The sequence below is a fragment of the Tachypleus tridentatus genome, chromosome 12 (assembly GCF_004210375.1).
Source record: "Tachypleus tridentatus isolate NWPU-2018 chromosome 12, ASM421037v1, whole genome shotgun sequence".
Lineage (NCBI taxonomy): Eukaryota > Metazoa > Arthropoda > Merostomata > Xiphosura > Limulidae > Tachypleus > Tachypleus tridentatus.
The window spans coordinates 79,294,683-79,322,530 of NC_134836.1; the positions used below are offsets into that span (position 1 = coordinate 79,294,683).

General features: G+C 32.6%; 1 protein-coding gene across 4 annotated transcripts; it reads right to left on the reverse strand.

The window, feature by feature from the left end:
* Positions 1-123: 123 nt before the first annotated feature.
* On the reverse strand, positions 124-27,124 carry lic (dual specificity mitogen-activated protein kinase kinase lic). 4 transcript variants are annotated; one of them, XM_076470319.1, is made up of 10 exons: positions 26,997-27,124; positions 15,019-15,180; positions 14,313-14,370; positions 12,934-13,099; positions 12,698-12,817; positions 9,778-9,894; positions 8,465-8,644; positions 7,227-7,304; positions 6,443-6,582; positions 124-3,490 (listed from the first exon to the last, which is right to left on the reverse strand). In XM_076470319.1, the coding sequence occupies exons 2-10, from the start codon at positions 15,029-15,031 to the stop codon at positions 3,340-3,342; spliced, it is 1,023 nt and encodes a 340-aa protein (XP_076326434.1). In that variant the 5' UTR covers positions 15,032-15,180; positions 26,997-27,124; the 3' UTR covers positions 124-3,339. The 4 variants fall into 4 exon arrangements, with proteins under 4 accessions (XP_076326434.1, XP_076326433.1, XP_076326432.1 ...); XM_076470318.1 differs by having other exon boundaries at positions 26,978-27,105; XM_076470317.1 differs by having other exon boundaries at positions 26,833-27,068.
* Positions 27,125-27,848: the final 724 nt, after the last annotated feature.

The following is a 27,848-nucleotide window of genomic DNA, read 5'->3' on the forward strand; positions in this document are numbered from 1 at the left end:
AATTCAATGATTGCCTTTTTCAATGAATCACTAGATTTTGTTTACTAAAGCTACAACTCAATTACCAACTTTATAAAGGCTGTAATTCAACATGGAGATTAGAGTCCATATAATTGACCAAAATGATTTTCCATAAAATTTATTTTCTTTTAACTGAGAACTTAAATTACCAGAGCAGTATTATAATTAACAAAATTTCATTCAACTTGGGAACTTCATATTTTGATAACTAAAGGGGTGTTCTAGATATAAATCAAGAATCTGATTGCATCACTATACTGCAACAGCAATCCTGTATTAACATCTCAAAACTTGCACGTTCACTTAAACACATCTAGGGCCCAGTTTTTGTTTTCAAGCCTTAAACATTTAGGTAGAATGACTTATTTGACCATAAGTCAATAAAACACTCAAAGCACCATACACTAACAGTTGAAGAGGTACCATCGCTTGAGTTAATATCTAGATACAAGTACTGCATCACAGTTTGCTCTGTTAAGGATTAAATAAGGACAAAAGCACCTTCACCAAAAGCTGAAGGTGATTCAAGTGTAAACAGTTTGGAAGCACATACACAGCCCAAGAACTTATATTTAGTAATATTAATGTAGCTTTTTACAGTTCATTACTTTCTATTATATGCATAGGAACAGTATTAAAAATCTCATTTTATACTTAATAAAGAGAAAGTATGTTAGTAGAACGTACAGTGAACTCAAGCCAATGCTTATTAGATAAAGCCACACTCATTCCTATCACTAAAAGGTACACCTTGTTTAAAATGTAATTCTGTTAAAATACAATATCAAAAGAAGCATAAGTAAAAGCTGACATTGTTAAAAGAAAGTATTACAATCAGATAATTACCTCTTTTTAATTTATGTTCTACAGTTTCCTGAAACATATTTGAACTTAAAGATAAAAATTTATTCCAAACCAAAAGCATGCTGAAAAGCTTCCAACAGATTTTGAGGTTGCCCACAGACCCCTAATTTTTTAAACTTTCCTATGTTTTTAAAATATTTTGCAAAACCAAAAGGTTAAACTTTATATCAACTGAAACAAATAGCAAGTAATGTTGACTTTACTGTATTGTTTCTGATAAATGTTGTGACAAGATTAGGGTATTTCCTTATGTGGTAGTAAGTCTTCTATAGAAGTACTCTGAAAACTTCCAACCAAGACTATTGTTAGACTGAAACAAAACGAGTAGCAGGTACTAGGATTGTAATGTAAATATTCTTTAAAGTCAGCTTTATATAAAACAGTGCAACATCAAGCTTCTAATTCATTGTTGTTTGTTTTTCACAAATAAATACAACACTGGAGAGTCAGTTAACTAAGCCTTTGTGAGAAATGTTGAATAAAGGTTAATACCACATCAGACAACAGGCTCAATAACTTGAAAGCTCACTGCACAGTTATTATATGATACACAACTACTATAGTTTAACCTGTTTCTCTTAGACAATCCAAGAGATTTAATAAAGCCAGAATATCTGGAAGAAAAAACAATTTAATGACCAATGACTTAAAGAGAAAATTAGCTGTTGGAAGTGACAGAACTGTATGCAGAACTAATCAGTCTTATAAATAAAGTGTACATACAAAAAGTTAAAAAGTTATCCTGTGTGTTATTGAATGGTAAAGGTTACTTAAACCTTACTGATGATTGACTTGAACTCTTGTTTTTTATGTTACAATTTTAAATAAAGAAGCAAGTTGGCTTTCAGTAGGTGGTACTATGGATGAGAGGATGGGAAGACAAAGAATGATTTAAGTAATGTTCAGTTTGGTTTTATCCATTAGTGATTGATATAAACAAGACAGAGGGTATATATAAAACAGATTCAAATAAATATGAGAAACAAAGTTCCCCAATTTACCATCAATGTACTCTAGTATTAGCCATTCAAGTGCAAGAAATAAAGACTGCTGTAGGATATTAGAAATAGTGATAAAGAACACACTTCAAAATGATTACTGACTAGTTAAGATGTTAGTACTATGTTTATTTTGCAGATCTCGTTAATATACTCACACAGATAAACCAACTAGAGCTAGATACTGCCCAGATGAAATGGTATATGTGCATTATTTAATACTGCCCTCAACAACAGATCCATGGGCTCCAAGAAACAGTTTGGTGATTCTATTTTAAAAAAACTTATGTTAAGGTGAAAGAAAACTGAAGAGTGGTGTATCCCATGCAACAGTTCAGCAGCAACTAAAACTGACAGCAAACAAAAGCTATTTTCAAATATAAAACCACTATTTTATGTTGATCTCTTCAGGACCTACTTGTAGTGTCTGCACTTGAACATCTTGCAAGACTTGTGAAACACCATGGAAGAAAATACTGTTAGATATTGCAAGTTACCAGATAAGGAAGAGAAAGTACGTGAGAAATAGGAATGATTACTGCTGCCATAAAACAGAGGGAAAATATGGAGAATCATGGTGTTTGGGGAAATTATTTTTGCCACTGGAAATAGAGTATAAAAATTTTAATTAGAAAACACAGAAGTGCAGAAGGTGGTGTCACAGCTGTCAGACAGGATTCCTAGGACTAGCTTTAGTTACCAAATAACTAACTTCCCATTACAGAATAATAGTTAAGTAAAGCTAGTGAAACTGATAAAGGTTCAGAAAAGTAATTTATCAAGTTTATTTTGGCCTAGTGTTACAGACTACACAAGTGTGAAAACACACAACTACAACGAGAAAAGAATATTCTAGAATAAAGTGGACTTCACAACATGTGGGCAACCTGGCATTTGAATTGCACAAGTTTCAAAAACAAATTATTTGAAACTTTAAGAGGTACTTTTGAAGGGTAATTCTCACCTACGATCAGTCACATCTGTGAAAACTGAAATTCAACAGTCTGGTTAATAAAACTTAAATGGTTATATTTGTTTAAAAAAGAAAAATCTAACAGAAAACAAAACTTTGCAGGCAGCATTTGGAAAAATTGATACCAAATATACAGATAAAACTAATTAAACTCCAAAATAATGACCACTAGGAAGTAAATCAGGCCAAAGGTTAAGCACCTGAATATTACTAATGTACTACCAGTAATGTTTTGTGTAATAATTTACTGTAGTGTCTGACCGTGCATTAATACTTACAAAAACTGTTTCTCTCTCTAAAAGATTTATTTTAACGTGAATTGTGGTTTACCAGAAAAGAGAAAAACAAGGTTTCATACATAAGTATGTGTTTACAGCTTCATCCAGTTACTCTGTATTAGAGTTGAAACAAGCAATACTTGGGTCTGGGTGGACATGCTGGGCTTGTTAGATGACTACACAAAACTTGGTACTATTCCACCGATCACTTATCTTCTGCTGGTGGATCCGGGTGAGAATCGAGAATTTCAGTCACGTATTCAGCTATAGAAGCATCCAGGTGAGAATGTGTAACCACGAAAGGATGTTTCAAAAGTTCATTATAGTTGGGCCTTTTCTTGTAGTCCTTCTGAAGACTTAAAATAAGAAACAGTATTCTTTAGAACTTAAGTTCAATTTTCTGAAAAGTTCTGTTTATAAATTATTATAAGAAAACCTCAAATAAAATTGTGTAATGGAAGAATACACAAATATAACAACACAACACTAACTTTCTGGACCATGGGGAGGGTCACTGATATTCCTTGGTTTTCTTCTATCTCACTATGGACATTAAGTTACAAGAATCTTGGTGGGGACTTACTAAAAAGGTTAGTAATCTCATTAGTACAGTTTCAGAAACATTTATACTCCATTCTGACTATTATAACAGTTGCCACCTATGACTATAAATAAATAAAAATAATAATAAAAAAAAAAATTGGTAAAATTTATTGCTGACCTGCAATCTGATAGGTCAATAGTAACAGGTCAAACTACACTTTTTTTTTTAATAATGGTATTATTAGTCAAGGTCAGCTCATATCTTCTAAGTAAATCAACTTTACTCACCTCTTACATTCTTTAATAGGAATATTTCATTATCTAGCACACTCAAAGTACCCAGGTACCTTTAAACTCTCCCACTAAAATCCATTCTCTGCCAGACATCTCATAACTTAACCATATATTACTCACTTCTAAACTGACATGTATAACTTACCATTTCTCCATCCAAGCATATTTACATTTTGTCTACAGTAGTTATACAATTTTCAAATCGCATGATTAAGTTTGTGACAAAAACACTGAACTAATATTTAAAGGAAAATCAATTCAAACAAAACCTTCAATGAATTACAAATTATTAGCAAACAAATAAAGATCTACTTTTAAATGGTCAAAAGAGTTTAAATGTACTGTTTACAGGTGGGACTCCTCATAGCTGTGCAGAAATGTAATTCTGAATGTATTTAAGTTTTCTTTAAAAGTTAGGCTAAACAAATTTCAAAAACATTTTGACAATGAACTGTGAGACCTGATGAGCAATCCACACTAAATGTTCACACCTGTCTGGAGTTAATAACAGAACATGTGTATTCTGATAATTATACTAAAAAACTACTTTAAGTCTTAATTAGGTTTAGAAAAAAATTCAGCTGTACAAAAAGAAATAAAGCTGTCATAATGTTAAACTAAAACAATTATATAATACTAACTTGAAATCATTAGTCAAAAAAAAAAAAAATTAGGTTTTCAGAAAAACAGCAGTTCTAAATTCAACCCTTTCATATCAGGTAGGTCAAAGTGGACATATCACAATCTTTAAAAGTTAAAATTAAATTACTTTTAATATATACAAATAACCTTAACATCAAATCTAATAAATTTTTTGTATTAAAGTTCTTAATTATATAGGAATAAATAAAAATCTTTAGTTTGAGAATTGTGATGTGTTGTCTAGGTCTTCTTTATCACCCCCTCCAATAAGTTTGGAATCCAATAGAAACTATTCGTTATAAGTACTGGTCAGACAAAACTATCTTACTAGGTTACAAAGCTATAAACTAGAAAATGAGACCCCCACCCCTGTAACCAGTAGAAAGAGAAAGCTTCAATCTATCAAATGATGTATTACCTTGTTTTCTGTACAGAAAACTGTTAGATTTGTTTCGTCCTCAAAACTGAGTCTCACAATAAAAAATTGTCAAATTTAGTGAAATATCTAATAACTGTTAGACAAACAGACAAACATTATGATAGTTACAGATCACATAATGCTTGTGTTGCTTGTTAATATATTATGTAGCATCACTTAACTAAAAAACTTATTGCAGTAGCACCATTAGTATAAAAAACTTAGTTACATGTCCTCAACAGTCAATAGCAAAAAGACCTAGGAAAGTACTTTCTCTTCTACATGTGTTTATTATTATTATTATAATAACAGTATCTGAAGTTTAAAAACTTTTCTAGTTACCTTTGTAGTTAAATAAGGTAAAATAAAGAATAAAAATAACATTTTCACAAGACTCTCACAAGTTGTCTATTACGTAACTCAACAGGGTAATTACAAGCTGCACCTTAACCAAAGTAATTTTTATTGCAGGAATATTAGTTACATTTCAGAGTTGTCTGTGTGTTACATAATTCAACAGGGCAATCACAAGCCGCACCTTAACCAAGTAAGGTTACAGCAGGAATATTAGTTATGTTTTAAAGGGCAATAAAATTTAATATAAACAAACATACACTGTTCAGATTCAGAATGAACAAATCAAGTTTCACATTACAATATGAAGTCAGTCAGACAAAAGGGCAATTTAGATTCTTTTTTTTTTTGTGGTTACAAGATCAGTCAAGTCAAACTTGTATAGTTGGGTGAAGCTTTTCTGGAAGAAGGAAAAACACTAGATATTTATTAATAACAGATTTTAAGGAATATGCAAATAAAATTTGAAAGTTTATAAATGAAAAGTATTCTTTGTTGTAATATGAAACTTGCTGCACTCGCACAGCAGAATGAAGATTTATTTTTAAACTGAGAATGTTTACTCAGACTGAATTTTTGATTTACAAAAAGGACTTAAAAATCACTAAAAGAATGGCAAGTTTTATGAAGACACAAGAGGCATGTTCACAGTTATAGATGTATACCATCATGGTTACAAGGTTTTAAAATACAGGAGCCCACCATGACAAAAATATTTTACATGAAATTAATGTAATAACACAGTTAATAAAAAATACCTTTACATTTGTGTTTTACTGCATGTAATACATGTTTGTAAAAACAATAAAGGATTAGTACAGTTAAGATCTGTCCAAGCACTATTTTACCTGGTTGGATTCAGTTCACGTGTTCAAAATGTGCATGTAGCTTTATTCATTATCATAGTACAACATGCATAAATATGATTTGTGGTAATCAGATGAACATGTGTAAAAAATATCCTTAAAAGTAGTAAAATACATTCTGAAAGTTGACGTGATAATCAAATTATATGTACAAAAATTCTATACATGTTAAAATGAAAAATTGATTTTACCATTGAATAATGAAATCTTCAAATCCTTGGGTAAACTGATCAGAAGGAAGCCGAGGGGGGTCATCTTTCACCACCTGTTTCAACTGTTCAAATGGTGTGCCCCAGGTGGGATAAGGAAAGTTTCCTGTGGCCAACTCAATCTATAGAAAAACATGATAGACATCAAGTAATAACTGCTAGAAAAAAGTAACCTTACTCAGATGCTGTGTTTCAATCACCTTGATTAGGGCAGCTGCGTTTTTATACAAACGTTCCTTATGTGCATCAACAATTATCCATACATAAAGTCACATTCGTCACAAAAGTTGGTGTATTTTAAAAAATACTTTCTATAGTAAGACTCAAGCTTTCAGATGATTAACAGTAGGGTGTAAATAATTTCACTAAATTAAATACCAATTTATTGTAGATGCTATATAAAAGTGCACAATGAAACAAGTTGCAACACATCAAGCCAAACTTTACAATATACTTATCACATTATATTATAGGTGTTTTTTTTGGCTTCTGACAAAAATAATATGTGCTGTATTATACAAGTTCCCTTAGTTTCAGAGTATATGTAGACCTCTAAACTGAATGTCCTTTGAAGGTTTTAAATAATGTGTTCAGCTTCTAGTTTTCATCTTTCTGTACTTGCTCTCAATAACAGACAATGTTTTAACAATATTTTACTTACACAACTTAATCCACATTCAATACTAATTCAAACACTTAAAACCTATTAGTTTCTTCTGCAACAACTTTCTGTTAAAGAGTTTTTATAAATGTGATTCGAACTAACCATTGTTATTCCAAAGCTCCAAATGTCCGAACGAATATCATATCCACAGTCTTTACTCTCTGGATTTATTCTTTCCGGCTGTCATAACAAAAACATGAATTTGAATAGCAACTACAAAAATAATTTTACACTAAAAAGAAATTGAGTCCTGTTAAAACTGCTCTCTGTTCTTAGATGATTTATATTCTATCAAATACCCAAACATTAAGTTTGAAATATTTAAAATGGTCAAAGTATTAATAACAAAAGTGGTGTCAGATGAGGAAATGAATGTGTCCAACGTTCTGTATTCTTTATACATCACTGTGGCTCGTATGGTCCATGCAAATCATGGATGACCTAAAGCAATAAACATTTAAACTCAAATTTAGGTGATTTAAACATTCCCAAACTTTTAATTTTAAATATAAGAGTTTGAAGAATGTACTTTAAGCACTGAAACAAAACTAAAATAACCCAGTCTTGACAAATAAACTAATTTATAATCATGAATTTCTCACAGTGCTTGGGTGGTAAAGGTAACAAACTATACCTGATTCTAGTGTTATTACTTTAATTTTCTCCCAAATTTCAAAGAACCAAACTGGCTACATACTAGTTTTTATATTTTATTTAAAAAACACACAATCTATCAGAAATAGGAGACAGGTTTCTATAGCTGCTTTCCTGTCACAAATACAAAACAATGTTTTTACAAAAAAACAAGTGAATTCACATCCTATCAGCCGTATATTCAAACTTACACATCTTCACCACCCAAGACTTCCAGTGATTTCATATCAAGATGCCAACTGTACTGTTGTGGTTGATAACTTATTCCCCTTTAGTTTACTTTGAAGGTAACTGTTTAGCTATTAAACCTGTCTAATATTTCTTCCTTTCTAGTCTTCATGTCCCAGATTTTTCATGGTATTTTGGCTCTCACCAATTGATTATACTTTTGAAGGCAGCTAGTCAACATCATCCATATAACTATTCATACCCAGTTTGCCCCTGAAGAAAGGTCCCTGTTTAAAAAAGCACTGCAGTTATAGGGTTTTTATTAATATCTACATAACTATTGTATTACACCCTCCACAAACACAAATAAAAAAATTGGAATTTAAAAGGGTATGGTGGTTAATGGTATAATCCAGAGTTAGAAATAAGAATGGTTGGCATTTGAAAAACTGTCCTCTTATTAACACTCACATGAACTAATGTGTCTCTTAAGACTAATTTTTAGTCAATCTACTTACAGCCATGTAAGGCTTGCAGCCAGCTTCAATAGTTTTAGCCACCGAGTCAACCAGCTGTCCTGATATTCCAAAATCACACATCTTAACTTGTCCTCTTCTGTTGACCAATATGTTGGAAGGTTTCACATCACGATGTATCACTTTCAACTTTGTTTGTAAATAATGAAGAGCATTCACCACCTGTAATCAAACAGTGTTGAATCTCAATGAAGAAAAGGTGAACTTCCAGAAAACACACCTTATGCCCTCAAGAGGTACTAGTACTTAAACAGACCATTATAAACAAAATTCCACTGGATCTGCAAAAGCAAACCAATGATTTGTGGTGAAATATGATTACTGTAATCTTTCTCATAGAAACATACTGCTTAATATGTGGTTGAAAGCTTATGAAATTTTGATGCAAGCCTTCAAAAACTTCAAACACTTGTTCATTATTTTTATTAGCAGCACCATGAGACATCTGTGATAAAAGAATTTCTTTCAGAGAAACCAAACGATTATTTTTGTAAAATGTAATTTTTATTTTTAAACCCTTTACAAACTTTAGTACACAAATATCCTTTCTTGGACAACATTAACAAAGAACTTCATCCAGGATTCTTCCTACTGTAACATTTCACTATCAAATAAATATTTATAAGTGTCAAAATCAGTCTTTAAAACTGGAGCATTTTACAATACAGATAATCCTGACACATTCCCATTCACCTCACCACTTATAATCCAAGAAACAAGTAGCCAGCCAATAAGCTGATAATATTCTTATAAATTACTTTCAAACAGATAAAAAAAATTTAGTCACTCTTGTCAAGGGAACATGCACTATGTGGCTAATCTTAGGCAACCCTAAAATATCAAATTGTGATTTAAAAATCAGTGATGATGAGAAAACCCACTTGTAGAGAAAAATATATATATATGTAAAAACCTTCAAACTGCCTATTAGTCTATACAACAAAATTACTTCCAAAACTACACTTAAGATTTTCTACATTTCTTTATTTGGAAACAAGAAACTGAAAAATACTACACAACTAAGATAAAATGTAAGTAAATACTGCATTTATTGCATGGCAAATTTAACATGCCTTTAAACTTCATTAGGTGTTAATTTGTACAATTTTCTTTTAGGTACCTTCAGTGGTTAAAAAACTAATTAACTAACAAGTATAATGAAAATTAAAAGAAATGACAACTTGATGAAAGTAATTCACAAACTACTGTGTTCAGTTTTAATAAATCACATCAGTGTCGCATTATAAATCACAGGATCAAACAAACAGGAATATATCTGTTGAAGAAAAACTCACAGCAAAAGCTATTTGACCAAGAATGTTTTCTGGGATTGTTTTATTTGCCTTGTAAACCTTTGGATAGAACTTGTCCAAGGAGGTGTCCATTACTTCCATACAAATCCAGACATCTCCCTGTAACAAACATTGTAAATTATTTAACTATAAAAACAAAAGTAAAAATATTAAGTCATGTTTGGTCACATGTCATTTCAAAATATTAAGTTCACCAATTAAATTTATTGTTACAATTGATATGTTAAGTGGAAATAGAGTCACAGACTTGTAAGTGTTACCATCACAAAGATATACAAGAAAGCAACTGAATCTGTCTTCTGCGAGCTAGTTCTCACACTGAAATAGAAGCATTTATGTACATTTTTCTACCAAAGTTACATACATATGACCCAAAACAAAGACATTCACTATACTAAAAATAGCATTCTACACCAAAGAATTACAAATACATCCTTTTAACTACAAAATTCATTATCTATGGGAGAAGAAACTTGGAACTTAGTAGGAAATTTGTTTTTAACAAGAGATACACAAACTAAATTTTACTGGTACCAAACACAGTCACACAATTCCTGTATAGTACGATACGATATGCACAGAAATAAGTAAAAATGGATAATAACAAAAGTAAACTACAAATGGCCTCAAGCAGAGAACCAGAAATAGGGAAAGACAAGCAAATTAGGATGTTATGAAAAAGAAAAAAAGAAAACCTCAACTGGTTTTATGAAGGATTTAAATAAAGCAGTTGAAGACTGACAACTAGAAAAATCTACAGAACAGAATAATAAAGTTGGTTAAGTATGAACATTAAGAGTAATGTGATGTTTGTACCTGCATACATAACACCATACACCTTCTTCCTAACTGTATAGTGACATTTAAAGTCAGTTAATTAACAATTAGGGCATCAGTCAGGTCTCTTACCAGTATTCCATTCTCACAGTGACTTGTTTACTGTTAAATATAAACCTACACAATGATCTATCTCTATGTTGCTCACTCCCAAGTCAGCAGGGGAGGCTTTTTGTAGCAATGAGAGTTTAATTTCCTATCTAGTTTAACTTTACATCAATCGATATATTTATTTTGACGAGTCACATTCCCATTGTAAGTCTTGAATCAAATTAATAAATATTTATCTTACTATTACCTCTATTACACACAGTAGTAAAACTTATCAATATTTTTGGTAAAGATAACTTAAAGTTTGTTTTCAGTTGGAAGGTCCTGTATTTGTTTGTTCATTGAATACAACAAACTTAATGTACAACTCAAGCTAAGTCTCAGCTATTCACATCCCGACATAGAAGTATTACAATAGAATATTTATTTAGCTTTCAAATGTACATTTAAAAAAATATTAGAAATGAAAAGAATACTGTTAAAGTTATGTAAAAAAAGTTCCAAGCCTCTCTCTAGCAAGAAGTAACTGTTTTGGGTACAATTTGTTAACTTTGGGTGGAGTTAATCTCACTACTTTGAATAAAGCAACTAAATTTACACACAAAACTATCGGATCACTAGCTTGATTCATTCTGTTTATGGAGATTATTGGGTTTTAGCTGTGACAGTCAAAAGATCAACACCTCAAAATAAATGTAAACCTAGTCAAATTCGTAACTGGGTAAAAATAAAAATGTCATGCTAACTGAAATAAAAACAAGAAAAATTTGTTAATAGCAAAAAAAAGTGAGGAAAAAAAAACCAAAAACAAAGACATGTTTACAGTTTTGTCTTCTAGAAATGACAAAAAGAAACATTTAGCATTTTGTAGCATTTATGAGAAAAAATTATATGATATTAACATACCAGTTCTATATTTTGTCGACAGTCACAGTAATGGTTACATTTTAAAAACTGAGTTGCAATTACATGTTCTGAATGACTTTCATATCTAGTAGTTACAAAATAGCTTAAAAATATATCACATACATGATACTAGTCCTCAACTTGTTATACAACCATAAAACTGATGAATAAAGTAAGAAATCAATCCTATTAACTGTGCATATGTATTAAAATACTAAAGAGGTACAGGGTGTTTGGAAAGTCACTGTGCACTTATATATTTATTAACAGACATGTTTCAATATAGAATACAGGAGGTAAATATGAATGACAATTATAAACAATGTTGAAAGTGACCCCTGCCATTGGCATTAATACAGGCTTGAATCCTTCTTATTTTGTTTCTAAATACCGCTATCAGTTGCTGGCATGAAATAGACTGAAAGAATGCTGTTATCACTGCTTTCAAAACTGCACAGTGACTTTCCGAACACCCTGTATGATAATAATGTAATTACAATATAAGGACCGTGCCATAAAGCCGTAATAATCTATTGCTACATCTCTCAATGACGTTCTCCGCGTATCGATAAAAGTCTTAATACCCATACAATGATACATCATCCGACAATACCATTTATGTACATTCACAAAATTTGGGAATCTTTCACAATACATCACAAGTATTTCATACAGAAAAAACCTGGATTGCTAATAAATTATTTTTGAATAATTAATCAATGATTCAATAAATGAAGATGAGTTTTGAATGTCATATGTTGTCTTCATTTCCTTTATTAAAAAACATCACATGCAAAGATTCAACAAAACATTAACTTTATTTCTCTTGCTAGCTGCTTTTTAGCTGATCAAACTTAAGTATTTAAAACAGTACTGAAACATCAAGTACTTAAACAAGACAATGTTAGTAACAGATTAAATTACAGATAAGACAGTTAACTCCGTAACAAACCACTGGTAAAACTTCTGAATCTAGATACATGCCCTTACAACAAAATACATAAGCCAAATAATTTTAAATTAAGTATACAAACTAAAAATAAAGCACAGATACACCTCGAAATGACAACGTTTAGCATAACTTATACCATTAATAACAATCTTGTACCTCTCTGAATAAGGCTCCATAGAACTGGACAGTGAACTGACAGTCACTGCTTCTCATGGAGATGTCCAAGTCCATTAACAGCCTCTTCTCTTCAAGACTGTTGAAAGTAGCAGTAATTCTCTGCGGTAAGAGAAATACAATAAACAAACAGTTATTGGATTATTTCTAAAGTTAAATATTCCCAATAAAACTGAATGTTAGTCATAAAAGTAATACTCTTCAAAACTATACCACACCTTTACAGCCATAATAGTTCCACTAGGCCTATGGCGCATTTTCTCAACGACACCATATGCACCTCTTCCCAACGTGCACAAAGTTTCCAAGTCATCCGCTTCTACCTCGAAAACTTTATCATCAATAGTAATTGTTGTTCTCTTATCCAAGTTCCTAGGTGGCGTGCTGTAATAACACATTGTAACAAGAAATTTACTGGTTGATTTATGAAAAATAATCCAACAAAATGTAACATACTGCTAATATAATAGCACACAATTCAGAGATAACACTAAGGGTTAATTGTAATTTACAAGAATGATATAATAAGATTTCCCTTATTCTACAATGCACTGCTGATATTGTAGACTGGTAGTTAGAAGATAAGTCAAAGCCCTTTCTTTAAAAAGAAAATTTATTTAGTAAGATTATTAAATGGTGTACAATCAAAGTATGAAATTTCATAAAGAACAGCCTACAATACTGTGTGTATATATATATATACACACACACACACACACACATATATACATACACAGAAATGTCTAGGATGTAAACCAATCCAGAGAAGCACCATCATCATGAAAGCTATGTTTATTATTCAACCCTAAAAGTCACTGATAAAACTGAATAAATCTAAGACCATTACCATGTTCAAACATACACAGGTTCAGAAGCCCAGTGATACTATACCACTTGTCACATCACCAACACATTCTTTTGACCATACTTTTAAATAAATTGTCTTAGAATCAAGAAGCATTTCATTATCCTAACATGTTTTAATAATACAGTAAAATATGTTGACATATACTTCCTAATGTAACCATAAATTTCTATCTACTGCAAATTTACTGGGGTTTGTTTTTAAATATATATGAGACCTGTCCCAGAGACGTAACACAGATAACGTTTTAAATGTGCAAGTTTATTAATCAAGAGTACATGACTTTCAGAGGTTTTACTCAACTTTGTGTGATTGTTCTTTAGAAATATACAGCACCCTCTACAAACTTTATTCAAGTAAAGAATACAATAAACTTAAAGAACAGCAATAGTAAACTTTACTCATAAATATCCAATATTGCAGTTAGGATAACAAGTCATTTAAGTTTACCACACAATATAAACCAGTTTCATAATTTACCCAATAGCTGTTAAAAAAGTAAAGGTGTACAAAGCCATAACTAAAATATTACAGCAACCTTGTTTCAGATCAGTTAATTTTAGAATGTTCATCTGACAGAAAGGTAAACATTACTTTTTTTTACTTTTTTTTTTTTTTAAATCAGATGGGCACTTCGGCTCATGTTACACTAATTTAAACAAGTAACTTGTCACACAAGCCAAGTTTTGCACTCTGCACATTCTGGGTAAAAAATACAAATACTTTACTTACATACGAGGAGAGCTGTGGTCAGCCTGCTTAATAACCAATGGTGGACCTTTCCTTCTTCCTAGAAAAATTAAACATTTTAAAGTTGTTTAAATTAAATTAACCTAAAACATAAGATAACTAATACTTAATAAAAAATATCAATGAATTAATGTACAAAGTTATTTTTTATAAGTGTAAATATCTTTACAGTGACATTTATATTGTCCCCACATAATTAAATAACTTTTTAGAATAACCTTTTCTGGTATAATTCTTTCCTGCTCTTTGCACTGATTACCATTATAATTTCTCTCACATTCTGGTAAGTCCCAAATAAAACTTTTTAATACAATGAACAAATTCAAGTTTCAATCATGTCTATACGGTGTTTTTAAATTTCATAAGTTTCATCTTTCAATTCAGCAAAACATTTAAACTAATTATTTTAAACTATCACTACATAAAGATATATTTATAGATAAAAGATCAACATTTTAAGACAAACAATAAGTACAATACACTTCTGTAAGATATCTGTACTATACATATGGAACCATACACTGTATTGTGGTCTGGAATACAATATTTTAAATTACAAACTAATGGCCAATTGGTTTCAAAACTAAATGTACACAATGTTTTGTTTTCAAACAAATTAGCTAAGACAAAACAGACAGAAGTGGATCAGTAGTATCTTAAACATTAGACTGTTAATAATGCTCCATACCTGCTAGTGCCATTAGAAAAGAGAATTGTCCGTTTTCTTCTAAGCGAAGAGTTTGGTGTTAGCTAAATAATCATACAAACACTTGTGGCCTTTTTATGATGTGGAAAGTTTTGTATCAGCACAGACTTTTTTTTTCTTCTTAAGCCATCACACTTGTTCCTTCTGAAAGAAAATATGAATATTAATTCTGTCAAATAGAATGTCGCCATACTGTAGGTCTTAAAATAAATTGTTATTGAAGTACACAATGGTGAAAGATGTCAAAACCACTAAGTTAGTTACAAATGTTAGAGGAAACATTTCCATATTCTAAAGACTTCATATTTCTAAAGCTATATATAGCACAAATATAATAAATAAATTTAAGACAAGAATACTTCATGCAGAAAAAATAAGGGCTAACATTACCTTAATTATTTTGTTTAGCTATGACACATCTTAGTTGGTTGGTTGATTTAGTGTTTTATGGCACAAAGCAGCTTCGTTATCTGCGCCAAACATCCGGTAAAAAATAAATTTAGTAAAATTCATAAAAGGAAATGAAGGTAAAACAAAACAAAGTTTTAAAAAAAACAAATAGCTTAAAACCAATGTTTCCATTTAGTCTACAACATCAAGAGAAAACTACTGTAATTCAAGTTGTAAAGGACTTTCTGTAGTGTATAGTCATAACTTGCCAGGAAGACTAATAGGTAAGTACAAAAACCACTGTCAGTCAAATGAAGTTGGCCTTTCCAGTCCTGGTTCCGAGTTATTTGACGTTATGACAATTTTCAAAAAGGAAAGTAATGAAAAGGTTTTAAAAGACATGTAGCAAAATTATAATAACTTGCCAGGATGACTAACGTGTAGTTCAAATAGATAGTTCAAACAGCAGCGTTAGTCACCTGAAGTTGGCCTTTCCAGTTTTGGTTTCAAGTTAATGTTACAGCCAGTTTCTAATTTCAAATCAAACTAAATAAACTGATTTTTATAGGGAGCCACATTAAAAAGTTGTAATGTATAAATTAAAAAATTTAAATGGCATTAAATGATTAGTGGCCTTTAAAAAACTAAAAACATTATCAAGGTGGACAATGTCACCATCACCAATAACACTGTCTAACATGATGGACAAACCTTGGGACAGAACATGCTTAAAATGGTACCATCATTGAGAGTTATATTAATGACAAGCAAATAAGATGTGGCTTAGTGTGATCTGAGTGTTACACAAACTACACACTGGTGCATCAGTTCTAGATAAAAGAAAACGATGAGTTAAACTGTGGCCAATGCATAGTCTAGTTAGAACTTCCTCTTTCCAATCCTTACAGAAGCAAGATGGCCAAAGTACAATATAGGGTTTTATTTGGAAAAGCTTGTTTTCGCATTAGCACGCCAAGTTGACTGCCAGCTGGAACGGAGCCAACCCTTGTATACAGAACCATAGTCCATGTATGGGACAGGCACAGCAGTGATAGTGCTAGAGCAGATAGACATAGCTGCAGCGTCAGCAAGCTTGTTCCCACAAATACCAACATGGCCTGCTATCCAGAAAAACTGGATAGAAGTAGATGCTAAAGAGAAATGGGTCAGTCGGTTTTGAATATTGGCAAAAACAGGATGTGAAGCTATTCCAGGGTCAGTAGAGAACTAAGAGAGTCAGTATAAATAGTGCAGATTGAGTATTGCTTAGCTTCTATGTGATCCAGGGCAAAATAAATGGCATACAGTTCAGCAGTGAACACAGAAACTGTAGAGAGGATTTAAGGCCAATGGTCTGGCAGAGATAGACCAGTGATCCATAGTCGAGTTTCGATCAAATATGAGCACAATATCTTTAGCATAGAACATCGATCCACTCCAAGTAGTGGAAGATCTGAAACGAAGAATGTTTAACGCTCTTGTACATTTTACAATAGCTGCTTGATGTGTGGTATAAAGGTCAGCTTATGGTCAAAGATAAGCCCCAAGAACTTGGTCTCAGAGACCACAGGCAGCACAACTTCACCAATATGAAGTTCAGGATCAGGGTGAATACCCTACTGGCAGCAAAAGTGCATGCAAATGGTTTTAGAGAGAGAGAAGTTAAAGCCGTTTGCGGTGGTCCACTTCAGTAAATGACTGAGGGCAGTCTGTATCTGCCACTTAATTATACCTCATATTTGATGACTGACAAAAGATGTGAAAATTGTTGACAGAGCCCGTTTGCAACAGGAAGATGGAGTTGTTCAGTGAAGGCATTAATTTTTATACTGAAAAAGATGACACTCATAACACAGCTCTGAAGAACTCCAAGTTCCTGTACAAAAGAACGGGAAAGTGTCGAACCCACATGAATTTGGAACCCTCCGTCCACTAAAAATTAATAAAAATGGGCAAATGCCACACAAACCATATATATGGGTCTCGCAAAATGACATTCCTCCATGTTATCTCATAAGCCTTCTCAATGTCTAATAATATTGACACAAGATGTTGTCATTTCAGAAAGGCTTCTCTGACGTTTCAAGTACAATCAGGTGGTCCATGGTGGAGTACTGTCATCGGAACCCATGCTGGGTGGGTGAGAGGAGGTTGTTTGATTCGAGGAACTAAACAAGATGAGCATTAACCATCCTCTCTAAGGTCTTACAGAGACAGCTCAAAGCAATTGGTCTATAGTTTGAAGGAATCTTAAGATCCTTCCCAGACTTGGAAAAAGGTATTACAACAGCCTGGCACCAGGCATCAGGAAAAACATTATCCTACCAGATCCAGTTAGAAACAAATCAGAAGAATAGAAAGGAGGAGGAGATAGATGGCACAGCATGTCGTAGTGTACATCATCAGGTACATCTGATGAAGGGCCAGTTTGAGTTCCACCAGGAACAGGTGACTGCTCTGTCAGAGTCTTGATGGCTAAGAAGATGGAAGAAGAAGCAGAAGTGCTAGATACCCAGCAAAAGCTTTCACCTAAAGTATTGGAAATGCTCTGGGTATCAACTACTTCCTGGCCGTCAAAGAGCAAGACTGAGAGGGGGACAGAATTATATTGCCCACTGACATTTCGAAACTTGTCCCATAACTTTGGAACTGGTGGTAGAAGATATGCTGGTTGTGAACTTAATCCGAGATTCCTTCTGGCTTTCACGTCTTACCCACCAAGCATGGGCACAGGCCTACTAGAAAGTGATGTGGTTCGAGAGTGTGAGAAATCTGCAGAAAGTATCCCAAGCCTGATTTTGAGCCTTCCGTGTCATGTGGCAGGCAGGATTCCACCATGGACAAGGATGTAGTGAAAAACTTGTCGAGGTTTTAAGAATACATTGAACAGTTGCTTGTATAATACAGTCAGTTACTGCTGCCACACAGTTGTCTATTGATGGCTTACAGACAATGGCATGATCAAGATCTGCGAGAGCAGTGAAAGAGGGCCAGTTTGCCTAATCCAGTTTCCACCAGGGCACGCAGGTCAGGTGGTATCAACCACGGCCAGTCTCACTCAAAATTATAGGATTATTGAAAAGTGGGAAAATAATGAATGGGAGCAAATTGAGAGATTAATAGCAGTAAACAACTGACTAGGTGCAGGGAAATAAGTAAAAGAACCAGTATTGAAAAGAGAAAGATTGTGATAAGAAAGTATACACTCAACAAAGTGATACCTCCTATCAATATCAGCACTTCCCTGAGGGGATGTTGCCCATTAAAGTTCCCCAGGATGAAAAAGGGAGATGGCAACTGTTCAATGAGAGCATCAAGGTTTGATTGATCATATGTCTCTCCAGGTGACAAGTGGACAGAACAAACAGTGATGGTATGACCCAAGGAAACATGAATGGCTACAGCCTCCAAGGGTGTTGAGTGGCAAAGACAGGGTGGGCACATGCTGATCAACCAACAGTGCCACCCCTCCATGCACTCATCCATTACACAGCCTGTCATTTCTGTATAAAGAAAACTGCCAAAAGGTGACTGTATCAGCAGGTTTCAGAAATGGTTCCTGAAAGGAAAGACAAACAGGATGGAAGAAAGCAATCAGTGTTTTGATGTCATCCTAATTAGAACGTAAACCTCGACAGTTCCATTGTATCAGGGTGGCCATTTTTATTTATGTGTAAGCAAATTGGATGGAGAACCCTTCTGTTTGCAACCACGTCTTTTTCCCTTATTGTCCTTACTCAAAAGAGGTCTATTGACCTCCATGGATCCTGCCCTGGGTCAATTGGGCCAGTCTTTGCTGTTGGAAGGAGATTCCAGAGACTGAGGATGTGAACGAATGATTGTTTTGCATCTTGGAATGGGAGAAGATGGTTCAGAGGAAATGCCTGTACCTGGAACCAAAGGATGTGGATCTTGGGGTTTGGTAGAATGTATATAAGGGACAGAGATGGGTGTTCAAGTTGATTCATCAACTTTAACCATGGAGGTCAAAAGACTTATTTGTTTGGAGAACAATTCTTTAGGAGGCACAGAGAGATCTGCCTGCACTCCCACTGTAGTTGTGGAATGAAGTGCAGCAGCATACGTCCAAGATGAGGTGGTGGACAGCAATTTTCGAGCCTCAGGATAGGTAATGTTATGAATAGTTTTCAAATGCTGCCCCTCTTTGTTTCGAAACATTTAGGACAAGAACAAAAGTAAGACAGGTGAAAGCCATTGCAATTGATGAAATGAGGGTCGATTTCATACTTGTAGGCATCATGGTCCTTGCCATTGCAATGAGCACACGTCAAGGAACCACAACATGAAGTCCTTGAGTGACCGAACCATTGACACTGGAAATATTGGAGAGGGTTTGAAATGTATGGCCGTAATCTGCAATTAAGATAACCTGCCTTGATGGTGGCAGATGGACGCAGTGATGTAAATGTAAGGATGAGGACACTGGTCAGCACCATAATTCCATCTTTGCAAGTGGACATATATGCCTCACTGCAGAAACTCCTTGAGTCGAGAAACCAGCATGAATCTCACACTCTGGGATGTTCTTCAAATCTCTCTCAACAATAACTTCTCGTGATGAATTCAAAGTAGCATGAGGTGTAACCTCAATAGGTATATCCCCAATTGCCTTTGAATGCAAGAGGAGTTCACTGTGTTGAGATGTGGATGTTTCCATCAATATGTCACCAGATCTAAGCTTCTTTACTAACTTTGGAGAACCAGCAAATCCCTCTACTCCCTTCTGAATGAAAAAGGGAGACATTTGCCTGAAAGTAAATACAATATAAGAAAATGAAGTACAACAGGTGGTACAGATGGTGAGGATTGCTGCTCAAAATCTTCAAGACATGGTCGTTTACCTTTAGACTGTTTTTTCACTATTTTATTAAGACTTTTAATTGGAGTATCCATAATAAAAAGAGAGAAATTTTGGTGCCCACCAGCTTCACCAACCATGGAGCTCTATAAGGGGACTCACTACAATGTCAAACAAGGACACTGCAGGAACACCAGAGTTTCGTAAGCACTATACCTGAACACCAGCATCAGATATAATGTCCACAACACCTGTTGAGAACATTCGACACTGGTACTTGGTTGACCCTAGCCCGATTGAAACAGTTGATTTACCCAAAGAGGGGCCACTCCAAGGTCGCCCGTCTACAGGAATTCAAGGCCAAAGTGGTGTGTTAGGGTTGGACCCCTAAACCACCAGGATCCTCTCCTCCCCTTCACAGATTGCCATGCATGTCAAACATGATACTGCATGTTTAGATCCCAGAGGAGGTGAACTGAAAGAACAGAACCTTCCTTGGGAAGTCCCCTCACCATGTACAGGAATCTACACAGAGGGGCTATGACACAGGTATGCATACAGTTAACAGATTAAAGGAATGTTCTCACACATGAGTGCTGATATTTCATGGAAAATGTCAGAACTGTTTAAGCATGGTACACTCAAGACAATGTTATTAGAATCTCCACAGTTTAAAGCTAACTTACCTGTTTCTAGAATTTAAATAGTTGCACATCAATCTTTTTTTTGGTATACAAATTTTGAAATACAATTTATTCTCACAACATTATCTGATGAAACTACAATTAGAACTTTTCTTTACACAGGGTAAAACTTTGGGTGTATAATTTTAAATAAATCTACAGCAGCACTCCTATTGTGTCACAGCCAAAATAAGTTTGAGACATCTTTATAAAGTCATGACCTACTAAAACCATTAAGAGATGAACCTTATCTAAAACTAACATAACAAAAGGCTTCTCTGTCAAATAAGAATTTTATGTTCACATAACTAAAGAAAGTAAATTAGTTAATTAACAGTTGCAAATAAACAACCCTCTTGTTACTTTGAAGATACAGCCAGAATATTACGTAGTGTCAAGTATCAAGTCATTCATTTGACTTTTGTTCATACACACACACACACACACACACACACGAACAAAAGTAAAAACACACTGCAAAACATTTTACACCAAGAAGCCTTTACAATCATTAAACAGCTTTTAAATTTAGTATCTTATGTACATTAAGACACCTCATTATTGAAACAAACTTCACAGTTTCACCTTTAACAAAGTCTTTTAGCTTCCTAATGCACCACCTTTGCCAACCAGTACAAGTTACATGGATAATGAAATCTTCCAAATCTAATCCACTGAAACCTTTATTTCAATCCTTTACACAATAACATGCACACCCTCATCCATAAACCAGATACAAAGTAAGATGAATTTGATGTATCTTGCTGTCGATTCACACTTTAGTACAATCATCCAATTCCAATGAAATAACTATTAAATTCTGATTATGCTATATAACAAAATTTTCACTTTTTCTTGTTCCTGGGCAGAAAGTATTATTTCCTAATTGCTTATGCCTAAAGTAAATGGAAATGCCTATTTTTCTCTTCAAACTTTGCTTTTGTGACCCCAGAGCATATAATAAAAACATGATGGGAGACTATATTGGAGAGCTGGATATGTGAAAGTGATTTACATTACAGTCGCAAATCTCAAAAAACTACTCACTTTTAAACATTTTTGTATAACTTTAGTATAAATACATGTAAGTCTTGATTCATATGTTGTTTCATTCAGACCTTGTGTAAATGAAAATATGCAAATTTGTCCATTTTTTATGTAGAAAACAAATTAATTTCTCAATTTCATTATCCAGATCACAAAAGCAAAAATGGAATAATGGCCATTTTCTGTACTTTTACAACATAAGCAATTAATAAATAACATACTATCCTGGAACAAAATTTGTGTTACATATTTATTTAACAACTCTGGCCCATTTGTTAAAAACAAGAGACTTAGACTAGCAGTCATTCACCAAGTACAAGCATTATAAAATGTGAAAATGGTAAAAGTTACCATCTTCTGACATCTACATGAATACTAAAAACCCACTACAGTTAGAAACGTACAACACGCAACTTAAACGAGTTTCATCACATTTAAAACTTTTGCCACACATTACATAACCAATAAACCAAAAATAAAGAAACTGAGCCTTTCCTAAACAAAATTATAGACTGAAGTCGCTGATTTAGAAAACACTTTACAAGCCTCAAGATAATTAAAACTGAGTATTAGCTGTGTAAAGTTAATGTATCAAGTACAAGAATTAACAGTATGTACAAATCATTAATACATAAAAGAATGAAATAAAAAGTATTGTTCTCTAATCAAAATTAATTGTATAGAAAATACAAATCCTGAGAATATTAACACAGATTCATAATAACACTGCAATAGTACAGAACTTTTAACCTGTTCAGTGCCGTAGATGAGATAACTCGTCCAAGCCGATCGGTAACACAGTGTCATGGACGAGTTAATTCGTTCTCAATAAAACCTAACTTCAACGCTAGATGTCAGCACCATTCATGCATTTGACCTACTTACAAATTGTTTCACTTTCGATCCAAAATGGCATCACGAATAAAGGTTATAAAACGAAGAAGCATTAGAGTTGTATTGTAGCAGCTGAAATACTTGGCAGTCAACAGGTTAAAGAAACATGTTAAACATTCTTATTAAATCAATGGAACACATTTGTAGGTGTAACAAGAGAAAAAAGTTACTAGAAGAATCTCATCAATTTCAGTTTTTTTATCTCTTCCATCTGTTTTATCAATGACATACTGGCTTTCTTCTGTGGCTACCATGTCAAATTGAACTATGGATCTAAGTATAGTAAACGCTGCTGACCCACCACGGGGAACTTATGTTTTAGATATTATATCTTGAGTTTAAAAACAAAGTTGCATATAAATATTTTAATTTAAATAAAGTATTCCTTGTGTAAGTCAAAACTGAGGTGACCTACATAGGATTTGAACCCTGGTAGTTAAACAATATGACAGGTATTAGCCTCACAACAGCAGAAATTTAAGGTTCCGTATTCAAGTATTCTAGTTAGTGTAGGTTTATCAACATTTTGAATATCATTTACAGTGTTAAAGAAATCTTCAAAATAGCAGGTTAAGAAGATGACCTAGGAAGGTTGAAACATTGTTCTCTTCTTATCAATACAAGTGTTAATACCAGCCATTCTGAGATGCTTTTTTTTTTTAATATATATTTAACAGACTTGTCACAGAATATACTTTTCATTGTTTGGAAGTTAGAATTCTCATACTGTTAGTATCTACAGTAAGTGACAATTCATGTAGTACAAGTGTAAGTAATAAGTTTTTAAAAACATTAAACACATTTTTCTAAATATAAATATTTATACTTAAAATATGATTAACTTTGAAGTTAGTGGATTATAACACAACTAAACTAATCAGACTATTTGTTATTTTTTAACTGACTGTTTACTTAAGAGCAATGTGGTCAAACATTTAGTAATCCAAATTACTATTATTACAGAGTCTTGTTTCACAAACAATACTGAATATTTAGTTAGTGTTCAACAGTTAAAATGAAACATCACAGCAGTTAGAATTTAACTAACTTAATCATAAATTATCATCTAAATAACTTATTCTTATTAATATAATAATGGTTTTTATATTTCATAATTTATAACAAAAGTTTCATTTTACAAAATAAATACATGTTATTTTAACTGGGCAGTATTTAAAATACCAGTTACTTTAACCCAGTTTTTGTTCAAATTACATTTCCCTTAGTAAGTTACAGAACATTGTCCATAACTCTGTCCTAAATACACTCAAATATGTACAACAATAATACATTGTCTGGAGACGTTTATACAGTACTACTGCAACAAATAACTGACAGAAAGTCTTGAATTGTTTAAAAATGTTAAGCAATACAACTGCCCTGTATATGACATTTTCATGTACTAACTAATTAATAAATATAATTAATAAGCTTGTCAATCAATTACTAAAAGCTCTAATTTCCTCATCTGTCAGACATGAAATGTGGAACTTTCTAAAACAGCACTTTTATAAAAAGCCATATAATCCTGCTTCAACTCAATATTTTCAACTGTTCCTTGAAAGTTAGTAGAATTTTGCCAGCTTATCACTATTAATGTTCAGCCCTCTAATAGGCCCCAAGTCTACATTTGGACATATACTTACATTATTTCAACCTTTCTAATCCTTCTCATACATTCCTTCCCCAAACTAAACACCAAATCATCTTTAATAAACTTTTCACATACCCAATCCAAAAAAGAAACAAAATAATCCAACATGAATTAATTCATAGCATATTCATTATAAACAAAATTTCTTGCATTCAAACAACTGCATACTGCCAGTCATTCCAATTTGATACCTTGGATTATATGGTCTAAAACATTATTAGTTTACTTCTAGTACTTAATAAAGCCTAAGTTGTGAAACTACTTCAAGTGTATTTGGCATTTTGTTAGAAATTTAACAAACATAGGCTAATAGTAGCCAACTCTACATTCTTGCCAAGTTTGAAGTTTAGCACATCTGAAGAAAATCCATATTTTGTGTCTATCATTTACTGTTATCTTTGTAGCAGATAAAAGAAATATGAGCTAAATCAGATGGAAGTAACTTGAAATTATGTTAATATTTAGCTAGTTATTTAACATATATTAAATGGATAAATATGCAGTTAAAACACAAACTGATCTGTGAAACCTAACATTTTCAACCAGCATGGACCCTACTGTTTCATCTCGGTTGTATATCCCACATGTTTTGGAATCCTTCATTGTTACTCCTATTACTACACAATTCAACAGACCAAACACTGTTAAAAGTAGTAATGCCTTAGTCCAAACCTCACATCAAATTTCCAAACTGTAAAGTAGTATCCTCACACTGTCCTCTTTAGTCCTACAGTCTGCAAATCTTATTAAAACACTGAAATATATAGTTTCCATGTCTAATGATTTTAAAAATCTCGCCTATGTTATTCAAAGCCCCTCCCTTTACCAACAAAACCATTCTAAGAAATTTCAACCTGTCACAATATTAAACTCTCCAACAGTTTAACATCATTCCTTACATAGTGACCAACTATGAACACAACACATGACTATAGCCAGCACCTTGGAATGAAACAATGACCTTCAGTTTTTTTACATAGAAAACACCCTGTTTACCTTAATAGTAGCTCACATATGTTATTTAGAAAGCTTTAATACCTATTCATAAGGTCATTATCCTTACAAACTTTACCTACTCCATCAAAAAAGGATACATATGTTGATTATAGGTTTTTTTTTAACTCAATGTAATAAAAGGGCACATGATTATGTATAAATAAGTTCAAGCAAATATATTAACATCATAGAAATAATTTAGAGAAATTAATATTTTCTCTTATTACTATTTTTAGTTATTTCATCCATCCATGTCTCACATAAAAATAATCAATTAACAAGTCCAACAATTGATTACCAAATTGTAATAGAAGCATAGCTATCTGAAACTAAGAAGGTATTAGCTAAGATTAAAAGGACTAGCTCAGCACTCAATTCAGTTTTATATGCAGAACAAAGCAGAATTCTATCCCTTAGTGACAGAAAAGCCATTTTACTTCCCAATGTAACTGCACAAAATTGTACTTCAGTAATTTTTTAAAATTAAAATACTTCACCTTGTTAAACTATTTTACATATTTTAACATATTTGTTTAAGATAACACACAATCAGTTTCTTACCACTCTTACAATAATACTACCATGTTATTGGACTAATGACATCTGAATAAACAACACTCACTATTTTAAGTACTTTCAAATATAAAATTACACAAACATTTAAACACTGCTTTAATAGATTTAATTAATAGCCTTTACAAGTACATTTTATTACTTATTACAGTACATCTTCATTTAGCACTAACTCTATGAAGATCAAGGTTTCTGATTAAATGTTCACCCACTGCATTAACACTGATGTCAATGCAAGACACTACCAACATTTGAGATCAGGTTGTATCATTATCTCTGATCTCTATGGAATTATCAACAGTTATCATCTAGATGAAGATCGATATGGTAAACTGTGTTACATTGCCACCTAGAGGCTCTTCAAGTAGAACAGGTAATTCATACAATCTTTAAAACTCAGTGTGTTAATTACTTCAATTTTCTCATGAAATAAAAAAAAACAAACTTATATTATTCTTATAGTTTATATTACAAATACAGTTAATAGTATTAGAAATAACAGAATAATCAACCATAACAGTTTCGGACCACTGAAAATAATGCAATTCACATTAGAACTTATAATTAAATACAACAAATGTCAATAATGAATATTTAAAAATGTATAATGTAGAATAACATAAAACTTTACTTTAACAGTAGTAACTTACGAACGAATTATGAAATTTAGGCCTAACTGAAACAACTATAACGTTTTCAACATAAAAGTTAAACCAAATCCTTTACTTAAGCCTACTGACCTGATGAGGCTCAAATAACAAGTTCCATATATACACCTAAAACGCACTTTTCTGAAACAGATAAATCTAACAATAATCTATTACATTAATTTACAACTAATTATATTCAACAAAAAACACTCTTTCGATCCTCACAATTCGATACCTTTAGAAAAAATAAATACCTCAGATACAAGAGGTTTTTATCGTTCTAGATAACTCTATAACCTGATGATAAAAACGCTACCTATCGGTAATCTACGTAGTTCTCTCCCCCTTCCTAGAGTTTTGAAATTACTGATTTATGTGTTAATTACACTGTTCACATATAAGGTGTTACTGGGATGATTTTAGTTAACGAAAATTCAAAGTTTAAAATGTACATCGTTTGTAGAAATTAATGTAAAAACAGGCAAGATTATTTCTGGGAACATTTTCGGTGTCAATCTTACAGTTTTTAAAGTATAAATTGTTAATATTATTGTAAAGAGAACATTTCTTCATCTGAAATAAAATAATTAATTATTATAAAACTTCGTAAACTATTTATTATAAATGGGTTTCTAGTTCACGCTTTTAAAGTACACGATCTACACATAAACTCAAGAAAAATTCTTCTACAATAAATTAATTTTAAGAATGAAGAGATTAGGCCTTGAATGTTGATTGGAGTGTATTAATTCTTACTACTGCCAATTATTTGTGCTTTTTATTCTGTTCAATGAAACATTTACTCATTTTTGTAGACAGCACATATTAATCACATATTAATGAAGGTATAGGTAACTTTAAAATATTTTATTATGATGTATCACGGTTTGTTACAGCGGAATACACGTGAAACCAATATTCCAAAGTTCTAAAAATTCTGACCCCTACTAGTACAGCGGTAAGTCTATAGATCTGTAACGCTAAAATCAGGGGTTCGATTCTCCTCGGTAGGCTCAGCAGATAGCCCGATGTGCCTTTGCTATAAGAAAGCACACACACACTCTAGAAATTCTTGACGATCAAAAATGAGTGATATATTTATGAAA